The sequence below is a fragment of the Vicugna pacos genome, chromosome 11 (assembly GCF_048564905.1).
Source record: "Vicugna pacos chromosome 11, VicPac4, whole genome shotgun sequence".
In the NCBI taxonomy this organism is placed as follows: domain Eukaryota; kingdom Metazoa; phylum Chordata; class Mammalia; order Artiodactyla; family Camelidae; genus Vicugna; species Vicugna pacos.
This window is the reverse complement of record NC_132997.1, coordinates 87,085,707-87,109,837: the sequence shown is the minus strand read 5'-3', so window position 1 is coordinate 87,109,837 and position 24,131 is coordinate 87,085,707. Positions and strand designations below refer to the sequence as shown.

General features: G+C 35.3%; 1 protein-coding gene across 1 annotated transcript in view; it reads right to left on the bottom strand.

The window, feature by feature from the left end:
- The window catches only part of NHLRC2 (NHL repeat containing 2), a 48,204-nt gene that overhangs the window by 11,369 nt on the left and 12,704 nt on the right, over positions 1-24,131 (bottom strand). Inside the window, exons 3-6 of the mRNA XM_006200192.4 lie at positions 20,673-21,128; positions 17,974-18,095; positions 10,270-10,399; positions 1,829-1,928 (exon numbers count right to left, since the gene is read on the bottom strand). Of these exons, the coding sequence (XP_006200254.1) occupies positions 1,829-1,928; positions 10,270-10,399; positions 17,974-18,095; positions 20,673-21,128 (808 nt within the window). The remainder of the gene's footprint in view (positions 1-1,828; positions 1,929-10,269; positions 10,400-17,973; positions 18,096-20,672; positions 21,129-24,131) is intronic.

Here is a 24,131-nt window from a genome sequence, read left to right as displayed (position 1 = left end):
GGGTAATAGCAATGGCCTCCTCACTGGTAACTCTGTCTCTCGTCCTGCCACACTCCTAACGCTGCCAGTGTTCTTTCAAAAACACAAATCTTATGTCACTTCCCAGCTTAAAACTTTCTATAAAGGCATGTAGAATAATGTTGAAATCTCTTACAAAGACTCACAAGGCACTTCGCGATCTGGCTTCTACTGACATCTTGCCTGGAAAACTTCTTCTCTTCCTAACTCCTTTCTATTCCTCTGTCAGGTTTTAGTTTAGCAGCTTCTTCCAGGAAGCCTTCCTTGACACCTCAGGTCTCACTGATAGCGGGTGCTCCTCTTATGTATGTAAAGGACAATTTCAGTTTAAGCACTAGTGCAGTGACTCCTTTTACACATTGCACCTATACTTCCTAACCGTTTTTTTGTTTGCTGACCTGATTCTTCCTCTGAGAGCCCACCAAGGACAGTAACCACATCTTTTCATTTTATTCTTAATATAGTGAACATATCATTTTATCCCTATTGCCCAGCATAGTGCTTAAATATAGTTTGTTTAATAACTATTTGTTAGATGAATGGTTCAATGTTGTAAAACATATAAATAAAGCAACACACACAACTTAGAGAAGCTGATGTTTTGGATTAGCTACACAACTGCTCCTTTCTACTGATAACTGAGGTGACTGGCACTTACTTTCTAGGGTGATCTCACAGTCTTTATGGTCTGTGACTTTCGTTCATTTATTTCTTCTGCAGATCCTGAGATCCTATTGTGTACCAGATACTGTGCTAGGGACAGGGGACACAAAAGGGGATGGAAAGGGTCCTTTCCTTAAAGAGGCAGTCTAGTAGGAGGAAAGAGTTATATAAACAAATAAGCGCAATCAAAAACAGGGAAGGGGAGAGGGGAGAGGCAGGGAGGGGGGATGTGAGGAGGAGGGGAGAGAAAGGAAAAGAGAGGAAAGGAAGGGGGAGGGAGGGGAGACAGCGAACCTATCAGTGCAGTGATGCAACTATCTATGACGCAACTACCTGTGTGAGTCTCACAGGAGAGCTTGGTCAGTGGTGCCTGGGGTGTTAGGAGAAGAGGAAAGGCTCTATAGAAAAAACACCAGAAAGCCTGTAGAGACACGACCTTCCCATCTTTATATCCTCAACAGTGGCAGCAAAGGTGCCTACATTTACTGTGCATGCTGGGCCAGGCTGAGCTCTTCACACACATTAATTCTCAAAACAAACCTATGAGGCAGATATAAACAAGGAAACGGAGGCTTAGAAAGTTAGAGTAGCTCTCCCAAGCTCATGCAGATAATGCACAGCAGAGCCAGGGCCCCATTTCAGGTCTGACTGCAAAACCTGAGCCACTCTGCTATGCAGTCTTCAAATATTTGAATTAATGATCAAGGACATTTGAAATCCATGTTAGAAGATATTTCCAGTTCTCATTCCAGATGCTCGGTGGGACTGCTCTTCCCAAGCTCCTCAATGTTAGGTGTGGTCATGAGACTTACTTGGGCTGATGAAATGTGAGTAGAAGTGATATGTGTCACTTCTGAGAAGTTTAAGAGCCAGTGAGTGACTCACCACCTCTCTCTCTGCCAGGATGACTGGCCAAGCTCCAAATGGTGGCTGCTGCACCAGCCTGGGTGGCAGAGTACTGCTCCCCAGCAGACCTATGTGAGTGAGCAAGAAACAAACCTGTCTTGAGCGACCGAGAACCTGGGCTGCTTGCTGTGGTAGCACAGCCCAGCATGTCCTAACTAGATGGGTGTTACGAGGATGGAGAATTTGGGAACACGCATTCTGTGACCTCCAAGGTTACCCCAAGAGAGATGTTATCACTTACTTTTTCTTTGGTAGTCTGCCAGAGTCCAACAGGAGTGCCCATATCTGATGAGTCCCTGCCATGGCTATCCACAGAATGTCATCGGTTTGGACTTCAGGACCTTTATAAAAATAAACAAACACTCCCAATTATTTCAGAAATTTAAATTAAGGGAATACAGTAATATGTTTATAAATTATTGATAGAAGAAAATTAAAAAATTTGCAATGTTTTAAGTTGTTGTTGAAAATTTTCCATTTTCCTTGTGAAAGGACTTCTTTAGACTTAACAAATTTACCTGAAAATTCACAGAAATCCAAAGTATTCTTAATCTCTGGGCACAATGTTTAAAAATATTTGATTTCTTATTGTATGTGATACAAGAAATGAGTTGACTCATACTCTCCAAAGAAACTCTGGCAGTCAAGCACCTAAATTACATGCTTTAGGAACAGTTCTTCGAACAATTTCTCATGAAAGAACTGTATCTTTTAATAGTTTAAGAAATGTATATTTCCACCACAGTACTAGCTTTTAGACTTAGACTCACATCACTACTGGTATTAAAAAAATCTACTGCTTAATTGTGAAACTTTTTCAGCAACATGCCGTTGATATGCAATAAAACTAAAAGTACAATATACAGCTCTGTTTCTAAAATTAATAAATAATATTCTTTTTTAAAGACTGATATACAACCTACCATAATGTCACAAGGCTCTATTTCTCAAATTAATTCTACTGTTAAAATATTTAATTCTTTTAATTTAAGCTGTATTCTGAGGTTTACTTTTACATGTAATTGAGACATTTTAACTAAAATAATTTAGACAGACATATCTTATGCTAAAAGGAATGTCTTGGTAAGTCTATTTTATTTGTACTTTCATTAACTTCAAATAGTTGTGTCCATAGGAATTTTTCTTCCTTAACTTGTATTACTTTCAAGTCTCTTTCAATTTAACAGCAACAAAAATAATTCTCTATGGGCAATAAATTATAGTTGCCATGTGCCAAGCACTTTATAGAGATTATCACTTAGATTTTCTCAAAAGCTCCAGGAGACAGCTATTGTTACTAGGCCCTTTTTACAAAGGACACTGAGGCTACAGAGGTAACTTGCCAGGATCACAGAGCTACTAAATGAAGAAACTGGAATCTGAATCCAGGCAGTCCAGCAGAAAAATCTATTTCTTTTGGGGGGGGGGGGGCGGTACTTAGGTTTATTTATTTATTTTTACTGGAGGTACTGGGGATTAAACCCAGGACCTTGTGCCTAGCACGCACTCTACCACTGTGCTACACCCATCGTTGAAAAAATCTGCTTTTCATGTTGCCTCTTTCTCTGTGTTAATAGCTGTCATTGTGAAATCTAAAGGAAAGTAGCTTACTTCAATTTAATTTTTCATGTTCTAATTTTTTATAAACATAAATTGTATTAAAAGTAACAATGGCATCCATATATTCTGGGGGACTCAGTCTCTGCTTATCTCTTTAAAGCTGGATCAAAAGCTCTTCATAATTATAGCCTTTTATTTTGTTTTGCCCCTGCCATGTAAAGACAAAGCTTGAAGGTGACCTTCCATAAGCCAGAAGAGAGCTCTCACCAGAAACCAATCATGCTGGCACCTTGACCTTGGACTTCTAGCCTCCAGAACTGTGACAAAATAAAATTCTGTTGTTTAGGCCACCCAGTCTGTGGCATTTTGTTATGGCAGCCAGAGCTAAGACATTCCCCCTGAGAACAGAAATGAGACAAGGAGATCTGCTATCAACACTTATTTAGCATCATATGAAGGTCCTAATTTGTACAAGGAAGAAAAAGAAGCAAAAAGCATAAAGATTAGAAATACAACTGTAATCATCAGAAGACGACATGGGTTTAAAGCCTCTCTGCTCTGCCAAAAGGAGAGCTGTACTGGCATATACAGGAGTGAAAGACCAAATCAGGTCTCCATTAACTACTTCTTCAAACAGGCCATCTAGTTCACCCAGGGTCTCCTACACAAAGGCCAGCGCTTCGTAGTGCTAACAGTGGGAGCATCTGTTTGATCTTGGTCTCTGTGTACTATTTCCTTAAAAGCTGGACGTATGAGAAGAAGTGTGAAAGCAGAGGCTGTGTCAGGTCAGGATTCAGGTGTTTAGGATTCTATATTCGGATCGATGAGGAGGATGATGATGGGGGCGTGGTGGTGAAAATGGTAACCATTCAGAGGACTTCCTATCTTTTAGGCCCTGAGCTAATAGGCACTTTATATGGATTACGTCCTCTAATTTAATGTTACCAATTCCTATTATTATCATCGCCACTTTACAAAGAAATTGAAATTCAAAGGGGTTAAATAATTTGTTGGTATTCACACAGCTAAACCTGGAATAATCCATTAGTGAGTCGAATTCCAGACTATGAGTGTTCTGATCAGAGTGAAGGAACTGCAGAAGTGAGCCTGTGCTCCTGTGGCCAGTACTCTGCTTGGCCTGGCCTCTTTTCCCTCCCTTCTGCCTCTGCCCCATGGATTTCGCTTTGGCTTTAAGTACCCAAGTGCATTTTAATGTGTGACCAGAAATAGGGATCTGGTCAAACGTTAACCACGGCTTCCGACCCCAGGATGTGTGGCTAGGTTCACTCCTGCCCTTCCCTCCCTGCAGCCTCTCACACAGCCCGTGGCCAAGTACTCTCTTACAGGTATTTGCCCCGGTCCCTTGCCTTTCCATTTGTGGTTTGGTTCAGCTTATCAACATCTCTTTGTGACCTTTAGCACAAAAACCTTACAAAAAACGATGATAATAACACTTACATAGTACTTTCTATGTGCCAGGCTCTATTCTGAGTACTTTCCATGTATTAATTCTCATAATTTCACAGTAAGTCTTTCAGTATCTCCAATTTAGATGAGGAAATTGAGGCATTAAGAGACCGAGTAACTTGTCCACAGTCACACAACTCTTAAGATGTGAAAATAATTAGAATCCAAGTGGTCTGGCCCCAGAGTCCAGGCTCATCAGTTCCATGCTATGCTGCCACTTAAGAAGTTTTTATCTTGCCTAATCATTTCACTGAGGGCTGAAAAGAGTGTTCTTGGAAATAAAATGAGAGTTTAAAAAAAAGTGGGGGGTGTGGTATGGCATTTATAATATCTATCAAACTGATAAGAGTCATATTAATAATTTACACTGTTCATCCTGGATTTTGAAATCTAAAGTATATACCTGTATCACCAAGTATGGGTATTTTGTTCCTTCTAACAAGTATGTAACAATCATAGAGATTACAACTTTAAATTAAGAGTGCAGTTAGTATCACGGACTTTGAATAGTCACAAACTAAAAGGAGAATGTCATAAGATAAAAAAGCTTTGGGAGTTAAGTATTTTTAAATGCAAAACCCTTCATAATTATCATAAGGACTAGTGAAACAGTTTCTGAAAACAGGAATAATATCAGCAACTGAAGAATGAAAATGAAAAGAAAATTACCTGCAATTCTGCTTATAAAAATTTTCTGTTATTTTAAGCAAGTTATATCGAAATAGATCCCACTGACTAGAACCCTCTTTATGGCATCTGTGAAATCATCTATTAGGGTAAACTGATTTTTCTACAGTTTCTAAATTTCCTATGAAACAAAGCCTTAAGCCACTGGGATAAAGCAACAAAGTCTGTCACCGCCAGGGCACAGGAAAAGCCCAATTATGACTGGAGAAAGAAGAAAAAAATCTCTCTCCCTCTGAGGGAGGGGCAAGGAACTGTCTCTGGCCAAAGACCCCACAGTGATACCAAGCAGAGATTTCCCACTGCTGGGGGAAAAGCAGGAAACTCTTCAAAACCACTCACAGATACAAGGCAGGGTTTAGCTGCCAGAGAGAAAGAACAGGATGGATGAAAAAGCTCCCCCACACTGTTTCATGGAGGCCCAGGCACACAGGACCTCCCTAAGATGAGGGTGACCAGAATGAAACAACACTTGCTCAGCCCGGACACAGCCTAGTACAGAAGATGGCAGCAGTCTATCCCTCGAGAGAACCACTCTGTGGCTCAGCTGTGGGGGGTCACTGAAGCTGAGGGTGGAGGACTAACACTGAGAAAAACCCTCTAGCATCCAGGCCCCCATGCTTAGGCAATGGCTACCCACTGTGAGAGGACTTTCAGATCTCAAACAGAACAGACAGAACTCACGGCAATGATAAAATCCAAATCCAGCTCAGCTTCAAACTAAATTGTCTCAACCTCCTCTATATATGGTTCCACACAAGATGACTGGGACTTAACAAAAAATGAGAAGACACACATAAAACTAAGGAAAACAAAAACAAACAGAAAAAAAAACCAAAACCCCCCCAGTTTTAAGAGACAAACCAATCAACAGAAACAGACTTAGAGATGACATGAAATTTGAATCTGATATGGACTTCGAAATTACTATGCTTAATACGGTAAAGAATCTAGAGAAAAAGGTGGCTGAAATACCTAAATAGATGAGGAATTTCAGCAGATAGATAAAAATCTCTAAGAAACAGTACAATGGAAATACTATTTAAAAAAAAAGAATATCAGAAATGGAAAATTCCTTCAATAGGCTTATCAATTGACTAGACACAGCTGAGAAAAGAATCAATGACAGAAATCATGCACACTGAAACACAAAGAGAAAAGAAGGAGAAACTAAAAAACCCAACACCATCATATGTAAGAGCTGTTGGATATAATATCAGAGTCTAACATATGAGCAAATGAAATCCCAGGGAAAAAAGGAAGGAGCGGAAAAAAACATTTGAAAAGGCCACAGCTGAGAATTTTCCCAAATAATGAAGGATATCAAACCACAGACTCAAGAATCCTACACAGGGTAACTTATCAGTCAAACTGCTGAAAACCAAAGAGAAAATCTTGAAGAAATCCAGAGAAAAACACACTTTTTATACAAAGGAACTAGGGAAAGAATTAAAAGGGGCCTCTTGAACGAAGCAGAGTGAGCACAGACCTGATATGCATTTTAGAAACATTGCAATGTTTCTGCTGAAAAAATGAATTTACTGGAGTTATTCTTAATTATTTTTAGTGCATTATGAAGTCCTGACCATATTTAGACTGGTAATCAAAAATGAACAAGGATGAAAATAACTTTTGTAAAAATCACTTTATGTCAATTACTTTCATGCTTTTATCACTGTAATGGCACAATCACGTTATTCGTACTATTTAAAATACAAACATACATACATTTACATGGTATATATATTTAAAATAAACAGAGGTATTTCAAGTCCCTTTCCCTAATATCTTCTTGAAGTATGTTGTTCATTAACTGAGTCTCATGGTAGGGTTTGTCTTTGTTATTTTTCACTCCCTTTACCTGATCTGTTTTCTTTATTTTTTAAGGTTTAATTTTTAATTAAACATGCATTTAAATGGATAAATGTTCCATATAAAGTTTAATAACTAAACCACCACGTACACACCACCTAGCTGAAAAAAGGGAACATTGTTTGAAAACCTCCAGCACCCCTCTATGAGAATATCCTCCCCTCTTCCTAGAAGGAACTACCAGTCTAAAAAATGTGTTTTTCATTTTCTTCTTTGATTTTTAAAATTTTATCATATCTGAATGGGTCTCTTAATGTATGATTGGTCTTGTTTGTTACTAAACATTCTATTAAAGGAGTCATATTATAGGTCTCTTCTGTAACTTACTTTATCCACTCAACAGATTTCCTGATACTTGTCCATGCTCCTAGGCATAGCTGTGGTCCACTATTTGCAGTATAGAACAGCTTAATATGATACCACAATACCTAATCTATTTTTCATGTTTTCTGCCTGACATCTCCATCTTCTCTCATATTCCTAACTATAGTAGAATTTCAGAAATATCCTATGTAATTCTTAAAGTAGTAAAAAACGTAAACGTTTACAAGAACAATTTTTCTCAACCACAGTCCCCTTCAAGTTGCATTTAATCACACATCTGTTTAAACCAGTTGTACAATTACATAATTTAAATATATACGAACCTATTCAATATGAATGCAAAAAGGAAACTGTCTCTCACAAAGTTGAATATTTTGGAAAGGCTTTATAAAGGCAAGTAGCTAAGTCAAATTATTTAGATGTGGGAAGACAACTGGAAAGAATAGGTTTAAAAAATTTCAGCCCTCAGATTTCTTTGCAGGTGTTTTAAAATTCTCATCACACTTTAAAGGAAACCAAAACAATACATTTTGAGTAGTATAAGACTGTCAGGGGACACAGAAGAAAAGACTTTGGTCCTACTCAAAAGATTGGTTAAAAATGTACATTCATAGTTCTTAAAATAAAGCATTTTTAGTTTTATGATTTCCAGATTTAACAGATATTTTTTTCTATGTTGATCAATTATCATAGCCAGCCACTTCAGTAAAATATTCTACTGGATTTATTTACTTCTATTTTTATTTCACAAAGTATTCAGGTAGCTTACAAAGAAACAAACCCTAGTAAGATAAATTTAAAATAAGAAAGTTGAAGCAATAGATAAATAGAGCAGAAAAGAAAGATTCAGTCATACTAATACTAAAAAAATCACTGTCATGTTTCCATTAAACTCTGCTAAAGCTAAATCTGTCTCTAAGTTTCCTAGCAATCAGTATAGCAATGTAAACACAATCAGTTATGATATTCAAACAAACTTGATCCTTAGGAAAAAGTATAATTACCTACAACACAGAGATCATGGAAAAAAATTCTCCAGTAGATAATCAGGTTATTTATAAGATAATAACTGAAATTAGCAACAATTCCTTATAGGAAAAAGTTAACTGTGTTTTGATGAAATATATAATGTGAAACATACACACATATGAATATAAGTGAATACAGACTGTATATGTGATGACGTATTTTTTCAGTGAATGATGACGTGATGACAAAATATAGTTTACTACAAACAACTGTAAGGAGAGCATGTATTCTATCATCCAAGTTCCCCACACTCTGACAATACACATTAATCCAGCATTAGATTTCACAGTGATTTAAAGCAGAAGCTCTTAAAGTGTTTTTGGATAATATACTACTTTGAAACGCTGGTAAGAATCTGACCAATTTTCCCAAACCTTAAATAGAATTCCTGGGAAATAATAAGTACTTCACAAAGCCTAACTACGAATGCCTTGGGCATATAACTCCCAGCAAGCTCAACAGATCATTAAAAGCACATGGCTCTGCATTTAACTTACAGTTTAAAATAGCTTCACTCCAGGTATTTGGCAAGATACAAAATAAAAAGAAATAACAAATTTTTTTCTTGTTATGAGAACTCTCAGGACTTCACCACCTTAACTTTCATATATAACATACAGCAGTGTTCATTATATTAATTATATTGCACAGTAGAGCCCTTCTACTTATGTATCTTATAACTGGAATTTTGTACCTTTTGACCACCTTCATCCAATTCCTGTCCCCGTCCCCCTGCCTCTTGCCTTTTTCTGTAAGTTTGTTAGTTTGTTTTTTTAATTATAACTGACCTACAACACTATGTTAGTTCCTGGTACATAACATAGTGATTCGGTATCTCTATACATTACAAAATGATCACCACGATAAGTTTAGTTACCACGTGTCACCAAAGATATTTATTATTATTAACAATATTCCTCATGCTGTACATTTCATTCCTGTGACTCTTTTATTTTGTAACTGGACGTCTGTACCTCTTAATCTCCCTCACCTATTTCACTCATCCCTCTGCCTCATTCCTTCTGGCAACCACCTGTTTCTTCTCTGTATCTACGACTCTGTTTCTGTCTCGTTATGTTTGTTCACTTGTTTTGTTTTTCATATTCCATATATAGGTGAAATCATACAATATTCGTCTTTCTCTGACTTACTTCAGTTAGCATAATACCATCTAGGTCCATCCATGTTGTCACAAATGACAAGATTTTATTCCTTTTTATGGCTGAGCAGTATTTCATTGCACATATGTAAAATTGTTTTAATTGTTCAAAAGAAGCTATCATTCTTTAATACAATTTTTAATAATCCAAAAAAGCTGCCATTTCTTGATTTGTTTTTCACACCACAGCAAATAAAAAGGACGTTGTTGAAAGGTAGAGTTCGTGATAATCTTCTGAAATTCTGGAACTATAAATCCTTCCAATTCAAAAATATTCAGACTACCTTAATTGAAAGTGGCAACTAAGGTGAAATTCTTTAACAATAGAGTAATATATACTCTACCTTGTGTATAAAATATAATATGTATGTAATGTTATATGTTATATATAATGATATATATCCTCTATCTTCTATATATTACTGCTGGCTTTGTTGTTATGCAACTAACAAATCCCAAGTCATAGCTATGAAAACATAAAGCAAACAGCAACAGAAATAATCCAAATGAATGTTCCCATAATATTTTAAAAATCTGAATTTTACTTAACAAAATTTACTTACATTTAGTATCAAAAGTTTACATACCTGACTTTCCAGAAACTACATCCCAAGGGGAACTAATGGGCTGTTCTTCTCCTTGAGCTCCACCTTCTTTATCTGTACCTTGAATTCCAATGCCAGCCACAGTGCTCACCATCTCAGCTTCTAGGTCAATCTGCAGAAATTAATATTTGTTTTATGCAGTGCGTCTATTTCCGATAGAACATACAGAAAATGTATGCAACACAAATACATTGAGGAGAAAAGCTTTAAAAAAAAAAAAGGCTAATCAAGTACAAGGTGTCCTTGTTATTGAAATGCTCAGTCCTTTCCATTTCCCTTCCCATCCACTCCCCAACTTTCCTCTTACCCCTCTCCCTCATCATGCCTCTACAGAATTGGCATTGATCTCAACCAAAAAATATTTTAAAAGGTGAAATTTGAAAATTTAAAGCAAAATCGAGAAACACACTTTTCTTAAAATGTATTTTAATTATGCTTGGCAAGTAACTGACACATCTAGAGCTTAATATGTGCTAGGCACTGATCCAAGAATCATCTATCCATCCTCATAATAACTGACTGTGATTTTGATTATTGTAGAGGTAACTGAGGCACAGATCATTAAGTAAGATCCCAAGATCCCACAGCTAGTAAGTCAAGGATCTTGGATTTGAATCAGTTCTAGGTCTACTACACTATATTGCCTCAACTTCATAAACCAAGAAATTAATGCATTCTACCGAAAAAAGATACTCTGGTTTCATCTCCTGAGACTCTTCGAACATTTTATCACGAAAAATTTCAAACACAGAGAAAAGCTAAAAGAATTTGGCACTAAACATCCATACATCTACCACCTACTATCAACAATTCACTGACTTGCTTTATCACATATCATATCCAATTATCAATCCCTCAATCCATTTACATTTTTGATGCATTTCAAAGTAAATCATAAACATCAGTACACTGGCCCTAAATATTTCAGTATGTTTACCATTAACTAGAGTTTCCTATTTTTTCAGAGCTTTTTCCTTTCTTGAGGCAAAACTTACAACAAAGTACACAAATCTTGAGCGTATCATTTGATGAATTCTCAGAAATGCATAAACCTGTGTAGCCCAATTTAAAGACATAGAATGTTACCTTCATTCCAGAAAATTCCCTCACACTTCTTTCCAGTCATTCCTGACTCTAGTGGCAAACAGTATAAATTTTTTTTTAACCATCATACGTTATTTGTAACTTTCCTAGGACTCCAGATAAACGGAATCATACAGTAATTATCTCTTTCGTGTGTGGTTTCTTTCATTTAAAATGTTTCTGAGATTTATTCATGTTTTGGTAGCTTCTTCATTTTTATTGCTGAGTAGTATTTCATCAATGGAGTATACCACAGTTCATTTATATATTTTGTTACTGACAGAACCTGGGCTGTTTCCAGGTTGGGCCTTTAAATAGAGTTGCTATTAATATTCTTATGTAAGCCTTTTTGTGGACATGCTTTCAATTCTCTTGGGTACATACACAGGACTGTAATCGCTGTGTTACAGGGTAAGTATGTGACTGGTTTGATTGAAAACTGCCAGAAGGTTTTCTCCAGTGGTCCATCATTTTCTATTTGCACCAACAATGCATGAGAGTTCAAACTGCTCCACATCCTTGCTACCCTATGGTACTGTCAGTCTTTTAAATTTTAACTATTATAGTAGATACACAGTGGTATTTCATTGTCCTTTGAACTTACATTTCCTTTTCAACTCATGACGTTGATCACTTTTCAATGTGCTTTTGGTCATTCTTATATCTTCTTTTGAAACATGTTCAAATCTTTCGCTCATTTTTATTACATTATCTTCTCATTTTTCAGTTGCAGAAGTTTTATATTTCATGGATATTAATCCCTTCACAGATGTTTTTCTGAATTTTTGTGACTACTTTCTGACCGCCTGTGGCTTGTCTTTTCACTTTAACAGTAAACCTTAATAAGTAGAAGTTTCAAATTTAGATAAATTTGAATTTATAGTTTTCTTTTATGATTATTGTTTGTATCCTGCCTTTGAGAAGCCTTTGCCTCCATGCAAGTCACAAAGATATTCTCATGTTTTCTTCTAAAAGCTTTAGGATTTTAGCATTTACTTCTGGGTCTATGATGTATCTTGAACTGATGTTCATATATGGTGCATGAAGTAGGGGTCACATAGTTATCTAATTGCTCAAGCACAATTTGCAGAAATGACTTTGCTTTCTCTCGATTACTTTCATGCTTTTTAGAAAATCAAACAACTGCACAGGCGTGAGGTTACTTCTTGGTCTTCTTTTTTACTGATCTATGTATCTGTCCTTGGAAGTATAACACTGTCTTGATTGGTATACAGTATAGCATTAGTCTATGGTATAGCATTGTGGTAAGTCTTGAGGTTAGGATGTATAAGTCTTAACTTTGTTCTTCTTCAATATTTAGATATAATAATCCTCTGTTTGAATTTCCACATAAATTTCTGGACTCCATTTGTCAATATCTACAAAAAAAGCCTGATGGTGTTTTAACTGGAATTGAACTGAAACCAAAGATCAATTTACAGAGAACTGAATATTAATTTTGAGTTTTGCAATCCAATATTGAATTAATTTTTCCTCAGCAAAATCATAGTTTTATAATTTGAAGTACTCACTTGTACGTATTTCTTAAAATTTATTCTAAGCGTTTTGTTCTGGTTGCTAAGTAAATAAAATTTAAAAACTCCAACTTCCAGTTGACTGTTAATAAAACATATAAAAATATAGTTGATCTTTTTATACTGATTTTGTATTTTGCAACCTTCCTAAATTCACTTATTAGTTCAAATAACTGTATAGATTTCTTAAAAGTTTTGGTGTACCTGACATGTCACTGGCAAATAAAGACAGTATTTTTCTTCCTTTTCAGCCTATTAGCCTTTTACGTCCCTTTAATGTCTTATTACAATGGCCAGCACTTCCAGTACCATGTTTAATAGGCATAGTGAGAGTGGGGATCCTTGCCTTGTTTCCAATCTTGAAGGAAATGTATTCAATACTTTGCATTAAGTGTGGCTGTAAGCTTTTTGTAGATGGCCTATACCATAGTAAGGGCATTCATTTCCATTTCAAGTTTACTAATTTTATCATGATTAGGTATTGAATGTTTTTCAATGTTCTTCTGAATCTAGTCAAGCAATCATATGGTTATTATCCTGTTACTTTTTATTCTGTTACTATGGGGAATTACATTGACTTATTTTGGTGATGTCCTCTTGCATCATTTTTAGTAGCTGCTCTACAATCTCCTGAAATTGTAAAGAATATCTATCAATATAACTTTATCTGTATTTTCACTAAACTCAAAACCTGTAAAATACAATCTCCAAAAATACAATAGGCAGTTAGGGATGGGCCTTTGAAACAGATCTTGATTTAAGAAATGCATCACAGAAACTGATGGGATAATAAAAAAATTCCTCTTGGAAAAAGCCTGGGCCCAGGTGATGTTACAGGGGAGATTCAATAAATGTTCAAAAACCATTGATTCCTGTGTGAGACAAGTTATTCCGAAAAACAGAAAAAGAATGAAAACTAGCTCCTTTGATGAGGTTAGTGCGACCTTGATTCCAAAATCAGGTGAGAACAGTACAAGAAAATATAGAGCCATTTAATTTATGAACATGAATTTTAAAATACTAAATATAATTTTGGATAATCAAATCCAATTTGACTTTTTAAAAAATTCATGATTAGGTAAGGTTTATCCCAGGAATAAAAAGATGGTTCAACATCAAAAATATCTATTAATACACAATTCATCACATCAGCATGCTAAGGGCAAAAAACTATATAATTACTTTGATAAATATAGAAAACACATTAAAAAAAATCACATAAAAATTCTTAGTAGCTAGGAATAAAAAGAAAGTTTCTTAACTTCATAAGCATTTTATTTTCCAAAGCTATAGAAAATACCAAACGTGTGGAGAAAGTTTATATTCATTCCATTTAAGATTATGATCATGACAAGACACCCACCATCACTGTAAGGCTTGAAAGCAATATAATAAAAGGAAGTAAGAAATATAAAAAAAAGAAGGGAAAAGATAAAACTGCCATTTGTTTTCTTCAAACAATATAATTACCTATATGAGAAACAAACAAAAGTTTTTGCAGAGATGAATAAGTTGATCCTAAAATTCATATGGAATTACAAGGGATTCAGAACAGTCAAAACAGTATTGAGAAAGAAGTGGGAGGGCTCATACTTTCTGATTTCACAACTTATTAAAAGTTATGGCAATCACAACAGTGTGGTACTGGCATAAGGACAGATACAAAGATCAATGGAAGAGACCTGAAAGTCCAGAAATAAACCCATGCATGTATGAGTAATTGATTTTCTAAAGGCTGCCAAGACTACTCAACGGAGAAAGAATTGTCTCTTCTGTAAATGGTTCTGGGATAACTGAATATCCATATGCAAAAGAATGAAGTTGGATCTTACCTCATACCATATAAACATCATCTAAAAATAGATCTAAGACCTAACTGTGAGAGCCATAATTATAAAACTCTTAGAAGAAAACATAGGAGTTAATCTTCATGACTTTTGATTTGGCAATGGATTCTTATATGACATCAAAAATATAAGTAGTGAAAGAAACAGATAAATTGGGAATCATCAAAATTTAAAACTTTTGTGCATCAAAAGACATGATTAAAAAAGTGAAAAGATGACTCACAGAATGTGAGAAAGTATTTGAAAATCACATATCTGATAAGGAATTCATATACAGAATATATAAAAAGCTCATATAACTCAGTAATAAAAAACCACAAATAACCCAAGTAAAAAACTGGCAAAGACTCTGACTAGACACTTTTCAAAGGAAAATAAACAAATGCTCCACATGCATAGGAAAAGATGCTTGACATCATTCCTCATTAAGGAAATACCTATCAAAACCACAATGATAGGCCACTTCACATCTAGAATGCCTAGAATTTTAAAAATGGAAAGTGATAAGTAATGGTGAAGATATGGAGAAACTGGAATCCACATATACTGCAGGTAGAAATGTAAAACAGTGCAAAGGCTGTGATTTAGCAGTCTAGCAGGTTCTCAAAACGTTAAACATAAAATATAAAACATATGAATCAACAATTCCAGGACTTACACACCTACTAAAGAGAAATGAAAACATGTCCACACAAAAATATGTGGATTATTCATAATAGCCCTAAATTGGAAACACCCTAAATGTCCATTGATTGGTAAATGGATAGAGAAAACGTGGTTTATTCATGCAATGGAATGCTATTCAGTGATACAGAAGGAATAAACTACCTACATGTTACATCACTGATGAACCTCAAAAACATTACACAGAATGAAAGAAGCCAGACACAGAAGACCACATATTGTATGATTCTATTTATATGACACATTCAAAAAATGCAAATTTATAGAGTAGATTAGGACTAAGGGTGGGAATGGGGGTTAACTATAATTGGGCATGGGGGTTCTTACTAGGAGGATAAAAATGTTCTAAAAATGACTTATGGTTATGGTTGCACAACTTGTTAAATTTAAAATTCTTGAATTATATACTTGAAATGGGTGAACTTTATGCTGTGCAAAATATATCACAATAAAGTTGTTAAAACACACACACAAAATACTACATGTTTTATAAGGTCATATACAAATAAAAAGAGTAAATTAAACATATAAGGAAGGCTACCTATAGGTGTATTTATGTACAGGGAATGGCAGGGGAAATGGGAATGGAGATGAAGAGGAATTAATACAAATTAATAAATAAATTATTCTAACAAGAGACAGGTCGGCATGGAACACTGATGTTCGTGAGCTGTAAACATAGGAGTATGATCAATCTTCTGCAAATGAGGTCTTAAACAAACATAAAATACAATAAATATTTTTCTATTTTTTAAAGAGGGGAAGAAATAGTAATTCAACCTCATTTCTATTTTTGCAGACACTGTCATAAAATATAAAAATGATTTCAAGTAACCTATGTTTGTTATGATAATTATGCTACTTAAAAAATTTCTGAAATGCAGTCAATAGACCAGAACTCACTAAGTCCTAAAGCAAGAGAAATAATGTACAATCAAAGAAGGACAAGTACTCCCTGTATGTTGTAGGTTAAATATCTTACTACTTCAATATCCTGTTAGATATCTAAGACACTATGATGAATTTTAGAAGCACAGAACCCAGAAAAAGATAATGATAAAGAAAATATGGACCTTTAAGTAGTTAGTAACATAAAAACACTTTTTCCCAAAGTATATACCATTAACTCATTAGCCCTAAGAAAAGTTCTTACTAAAAAGGGCTCTTTGGTCCAGTAAGTTGAGAAATACTGCACACACATTCCCTCGCTTACGTATTCAAAATATATTAGCCTGTTAAAGTCTCTGAGAAGACAAGTGTCCAAGACTTTCAAAAAATAAATGTGCTTTAATTTATAAATCCACAAAACCCCTTTTTCATGTAACATCTTTTCATATTAAGAGGAACAAATGCTTTAGAAAATGTTTCATTCAACAGGTATTATTTGCTCATAATTCATTCAACAAATAATCTATTGAACACCTACTGTGGGCCAGGTGCTGTTCTAGGTGCTTAGAATTGCAATAGGAAAGAAAACAAATTTTGTGTCCTTGTGGAGATTTACATTACAGTGGTCATTTTATGTTCTATATATATTTTTCCTATTTTATATGTATATATATGTAAAATTTATATAAGTTGATAATTTTGTCATATAAATAGGTAAAAATATTAAGAGAGAGAAAATGGCAACAAAAGCAAAGAAGCACCTAAAACAACATGTTTAGACAGAATGGGTTAGATGAACTTACTTATTTTCCAAATAGATGGCAACTTAAAGACAAATGGATTATAGCCAAAATATTAATCAGCAAGGAATGTTTAAAATAACTAGGTATGTCTACAAGGGAATACTATGCAGTCATATTCATATGACTAATACAGAAAAAATAAGTTAAAAAGAGAATGCAGAAATTTTATATGTACATTATGATTCCATTTGTTAAAAAAAAAGATTCTCTAGAGACAGTCTTTTCAATATAAATTTATTTGGATACGAGTAGAAAATTTCTGAAAAGATACTAATTTAACAATGGTTGTTACCCCTGGGGAGCTAAATAGATTATTAGGGAGCTAAATAGATTATTAGGGGACCTTTTTACCTTTAGGTATTAATCCATTTTTAAAAAATAAGATCACGTATTACTTTTACAATGAGACAAAAGAAATTTTAAGACTAACTGATGGAGAAGTATTTCCAAGCAAAGTAAAAGAGCTGAAGGAAGGCAGGAGTGGTATGATTTTTTTTTTTTTTTAGGTTTGAGAAAATTTTACTGAAAAAGGACAAAACATCACTTCATAAACAGTGGTTTGGACAATACCTCAAAATGAGGAGCTTTTGGATGATTAGGCACATGACTCTGAAATAAAGGATTAAAAAGGGGACTTGATGGGTTTGTCTTCTGTGACAACTACAGGGTAACACACAGAACAAGACACCTAAGAATGAAAATAAAGTAAGTACCTCTGAAAGAAGTTGAATGAGGATGATCTGAAATATTCAAGCAACACCCTCTCACTTCAAATATTTATGTAGCAAGTAAATAAAAGTATTTCTGATTAGAAGTATTAAAACTTTACTTAAAATGGAAAATTACCTTTCTTATAAGGTGGTTTTCAGTATCTGCCACATATATGATATTATTCATTATGGCTACACCCTGTGGTGAGTTAAAAGTTGACTCTGAAAATACTCCATCTTTTCTTCCAGGGTTGGGTCCTAAAAGACAAGAGAGACGTAAGACAATATATTTCTACTTAAAAAGTTATCTCAAAGCAAAACCAAGCAACCAACCAACCAACCAAACAAACAAAACCCATCCCCAAAAGCCTGTATTTAAAGTTGGGATTTTAACATAAATTAACATGATACTTCTACCTAAAAACTAAAATGTTTCCCAAGATACCTGTTTTTCTCAAGAGTAAATTTTGCTAATGACAGGGCTTACTGGATAATGGTTATTAGTACATTTTAGTAGTTTACATCAGAAGAAATTACTTTAAAAAGCATCTAAATTACCTATTACCTAGACTCAAAAGAATTAAAAATAATTTAATTGTTTAGCTTCTGGCTGATGATTTTTAACAACTTTGGAAGGTAGACTCCTTCCATAATACAATGACAATTATAACCTCTTCCCTTCAATACACATGTCCCTACAACGTCACAGGCAATTTCAGTGGGTTCCTAGATTCTGAGGACCATTCAAGCACTTCTTAATAGCCATGAATCCCAAGTTAAAAATCCTTCATACTTCCTATTTCACTTTGCCACAAAGTTCTCTAATACCTCATGGAGACTTTAAGAAAGACAAAGAGTTATTCTAGGTTAATGGCCTACCTCTCAGCTTTTAAACACAAGTGGAGTTTAATGGGTAGAGAGTACAAAGCATAATAAATATAACTGTTACTTCTGAGACCAGAGGACAAGCCAGTCGAAGCCTCTAGACTAGCATTCCTACGTGATGCTCTGCAGAACTCCATGGTCCCAGGTGTAAGAGAGGGAGCATAATGTAGTGGCCAGGAACATGAACTCAAGAGCACAACAGGCTTTCCAGCAATTTCTAGCTGATGATCTGGGCAAGTTCTGTTAGGTCTCAGTTTCTCTTCTGTAAAATGGAACTAATCATACAACATAACTCATAACATTGTGAGGACTAAATAAATTAATACAGGTAAAATGCTTGAATAATGCCTAATATATATATGTGTGTGTGTGTTTGCTATTTTTACTATTATTAATAATACTGTTATTGTTGTCGGCGAGAGTTCCCTGGGGAAAAAAAAATGATTGTGATCACTTTAGATTGGAAGATACTTTTTACTACTGTATGCTATAACCCCTCTCATATTTTCATGAGGTTCATTAGCAGAGTGAAAGATTTGAGTACAGCAACAGCACCATCACCAAGAATCTGTTAAAGCACATCTGACCAGTATTTTCTGAGTGTATCTAACCACAGAATTCTTCTTTTTAATTGTAGAATAACTATTAATTTATCATAACAGTATTCCTAGAAACATATTTGAGAAAGGTAGCTTGCTGCTGGTTTTTCTCTGTTCAACAAAGAATATCCATCTAAACTATTTTGAAAATTTTAGGATCTATTAAAAACTCTTTTTACCATTTAAATTTAACCTGCTACAACAGATGCTTTTTGAGTAACGATTCTCACAACTGCCTGTTATAAACCAAAATATCAAGTTGCCAAAGCAAAATAAACAGCATAAAACACACACATACTCACAGGGGGAGGGTATAGCTCAAGTGGCAGAGTGCACGCTTAGCATGCATGAGAGGTCCTGGGTTCAATCCCCAGTACCTCCTCTAAAAAGATAAATAAATAAAACTAATTACCTCCCCCTCAAAGTAAAAAATAAAAATTAAAAAAACCACACATACTCTCTAACAAAAACAACATGAAATATATAACAATCAAGAGCGAAGGGAATAATCCCTTGGTATGCTAAGAATAGCCCCAGAGCTCAGGGATAAGATTAGTTTATTTGCATCAGGAATGAAGATATCCCTACTTCATGTACTAACACAGCATGTGTGACTAAAGCAAGACTGCAAGAAGATGAATTACTTTTCTCTTTAATATGTTGTTAGATGTAAGTTCAGCCTGGATGAACAAGATTAATAAGGTACTTAACAGATTTTATTAATTATGTAAGATGTCAATAAGAGCCCTTTTTAGATTTAAGACCAAGGAGATATGGAAGAAAATGATCTATGCGTGTATGATACTTTTATTTTGCTACAATCAAAGGGAATGGATTCAGAAGTATGTGTAGTTTCTTATGGAAGGAGAAAAGAGCATAATGGTGTAGAAATCCTAGGTTATTTACCTCATAACCTAAGTCTCAAGTTCCTAGGGTATTATCCTAGTCATTAAAAAGATATGGGTATATTTTGATGGAAAGTGAAACACAACACCCTCCATTTAAATCGCCTGAAATCTAAAGCGCATATAACACTTCCATAAGACACAGTAAGTGTGGTAGTTTTTTGGAAAAACAAGATCGGATATATAAGTATAACTGAAAATTAAACTAAAGATTTTCTCCTTTTGACCTTAGTGAAGCTCTTTGGGTATTTGTGTTTGAGAAAGTGAGAAGAGATTAATTCAGACACCGTACAATAATTACCAAAATTTCTGATGAAGTTAAAAGCCAATGTATAGTGCCTTTCTGTAATTAGTTCTTATTTACAAATTTCAATTTTAATTCATTTCCTTGACTATTTTTTTTACTGTAAAATACATTATGTATCATAATTAGATGCAAACTTTACCTCCAATGCTGTACTGAATTTGTCCATTCTTCCAGACGACCAAAATTCTATGATGTCCAGTGTCCGCTATTACCAATCTACTGGAAACATGGTCTACTGTTACTTTGCCAGGAAACAGCAATGGCGAAGGTGGCAAAGAATCTTTATAGAGTTTGATTCCAATTTTATTATCTCTGATCTGTCCCCTGTCTTTGTAATACTTTAACGCTATTGAAGTATATAAAAATAATTTATCTTTATGTCCCTCTCCAATCAAAGAAAATAACATGTTTCCACGAGGTCCAAGTATGATCAGAGTTGGCCAGCAGGAGACTTCTAGTTCTTGCCAAAGGCTGGCATCTGCATCATTAACCACAGGGTGGGTGATGTTGTATCGAAGAACGGCACTCTTAATGTTATCCACGACTTTTTCATTTGGAAACTTAGCTGAGTGAACACCAACAATCAGAAGACCATCTAAATGGAAAAAATTGTAAGTTAAACACCACGAAGGATTAAAGTTTAAGTATCACCATCCACACATTAGGCTTTGGGTCATTAATAAATGTAACAGTCAGAGATTAAAAAAAAAGGGAAAAGATAGAACTAAACTGATGTCTTCAACTGCATTTAAACACATGTATAAAACACTAACATTGAAATTTCAGTTCAATCTTGACAACTGCATAAAACACATTTGATCAAAATCATGTGGCTATTCCAAGGTTAAAACTCTCTGTGCCCTTTACCTAGATAAAGCTTTTAGAAAGATGTTGAAATTTTGTAAATTTTTTTCCACCTGTTGTAAGCCCCTCTGAAATTCACAATGACTATGACTGCTTTTTGTGGTTATTTACTGTCACATTATCATCTCAGATTTTTCTGACCTAACTACATTACAGAGTAACAGAATGAATATAAACAAAATATTTCCATAAGGTCTTTGATTTACTGAAAATTCCTATTATATAGTTCTGAAAACTAAAAACAACATACTTCTTTTAGTTAATCAATATAGTACGTTGAGAAGATAATACAGAAAAAAAAGTAAGAAGTGTTAAGCCAGATTCAGAGTAAAAACTCACTATCGACTGCCAAGGTAGCAGAGGTAGTAATAGCTATGTAAATCAGAATCTCCCAACATACCCACTAAACACGACACAAACCAGCGTGAAGAAAAAATAAAACCACACAAATTGGGAGGTGCAATTACCTTACACCCCATCCTTCCATTACAACTATTAACTCTAAGCCAAAACATATATGCACACAAACATATGCCTGAGGACTGAGAAAAGAAAGCAAAAGGAGGCAGATTTTTAGACAGGGGTCAAAACGTGGAAAAGCAAATTACATGAGGGCGAGTTTCCAGTTTTATTTTGTTTTGTTTCCTCTTTCATGGCTCTGCACTGACGATGGGCCCAGTGAACCAGTGGAACAGTTTTAAAAGATCTACTATACATGGAACTGGAGTCCTAGAAGGAGAGGAGCCAGACTGAGGCAGAAAAAAAAATCTAAATAAAACCCAAACTTCCAAAATTTGGTTAAAGACATAAATCCACAGAATTCAAGAAGGTTAGCACACCCCAAGTAAGATAAATTGAAAGAAAATCTTATCTACACACATCAAAAAGGCCTGAAAACCAAAGATTAAAGAAAAAACCCCACAAACATCTTGAAAGCAGCTGCAGAAAGAAGACAACAGTGGTGAGTGGTTACTTGGAGATTAGGTAATAGAGCAGTGAGGAGGAGTGGGAAAGACTGTGTACCCTCTTACACTAACACCACACTCACAACACTGCTGACACCATACGTGTGGGTTCTCTTCCCCACACTAAGCAACAGTGACACCAGGTGGGTGTCCTACAATTCTGACGCTAGCCAGTTAACACAGATGTCACTGGTTAAGGGCAGTCACTCACTAGACTGCCCTCCCACTTCAGACACCAATACCAAGCAGTAGGTCTCCCCAAGCTACCCACACTTCTGTCCAGCTTGGCTACAAATCAGAGATTCCCATGACCCTTCCCTTGGACTTGATTATTTGCTAGAACAGCTCACAGAACTCAAGAGAAAGTTACGTTTACCGGTTTATTATAAGAGTATGATAAAATATACAAACCAACATCCAGATGGAAGAGATACTACAAGGCAAGGTATGTGGGAAGGGGAACAGGGCTTCCATGCCCTCTCAAAGCCTTACAGTATCCTAGCACCTCCATGTACTCACCAACTTAAAAGTGCTTTGAAGTCTCTACCTCTGGGATTTTTATGGAGGCTTCACCAAGGAGGTGTGATCGACCGATAACTCCATTTCCAACCCCCTTCCCCTCTCTGGAGAATGGGGGGTGGAGGGGAGGGATGAACATTCCAAGCTTCTAATCACGGCTTGGTCTTTCTGGTGACTAGCTCCATCCAGCAGCCCACCAAGGATCACTTTGGGACAAAAGACAATCCTACCACCCAGGAAATTCTGAGGAATCTAGGAACTCTGTCAGGAACTGGGGTCAGAAACCAAACATGAGGACAAAAGATGTTCCTAGTGCTCCTACCACTTGAGAAATGGCAAGGGATTTAGGAGTCCTGTGCCAGAAACCCAGGGCAGAGACCAAACGTATATATTTTCTATTACTTCCCGCCTTTCTTAAAAATTTAAAAACCCTCTATTTATCAACTTGAGTAAAAGGTGACACGAAAGTCAAGATTACAGAATTTCTTAAAAAAAATGAAAATACTGTGTATCATAATTTATGGGATATAGTTCATGCACTGACAGAAGAAAATTTACATCCTTCATTCATAGCCTTAAACATTTTTATCAATAAAAATTAAAATACATGAATAAGTTTCCCACTTAAAAATTTTTTAGGAAAAGAACAGACTAAATCAAAAGAAAGCACAAGAGAGTGAATGATAAAGATAAGCCAGGAATTCATGAGGTACAAAATAAAAAAACCCACAAAATTAAGCATTTATTCTTGATTTAAAAAAATAAAGAAAACAGAAGATAAACAGGAATTGATGGATGTTTTCTTTCAGTAGGAAAGTTAAGCTTAATCACATTTATTGATGCAACTGGTATGTCTGATCTCAGTTCTTTCATATTATTCTGTACTGCAATTACTGTGTATATTATGTTACACTGACTATGTTTCTCTGTTTGGGGTGCCCAGTTTCCCTTTTTTTGTGGGAGGGAGCAGAGAAGGTTTATTGCAGGGCTGAGCAAGGAGAACAGGTGGCTTATGCTCGAAAAACCTGAACTCACCCATGGTTTTAGGGGAGAAGTTTTCAAAGGCAAAATTTGGGGGAGTGCTGCAGGGTGTGTGACCTTCTTTTGATTGGTTGGTGGTGATGTAACAGGTCAATATTACAGGAATCTTGTGCTCAGCCTGAAACTGTCATCCTCCATATGTACAGTCAGAGCAGTAACCATCTGCTGCCAAAGTCCGATGTCCTTCTGCAGATACTCCCGGGGAGATG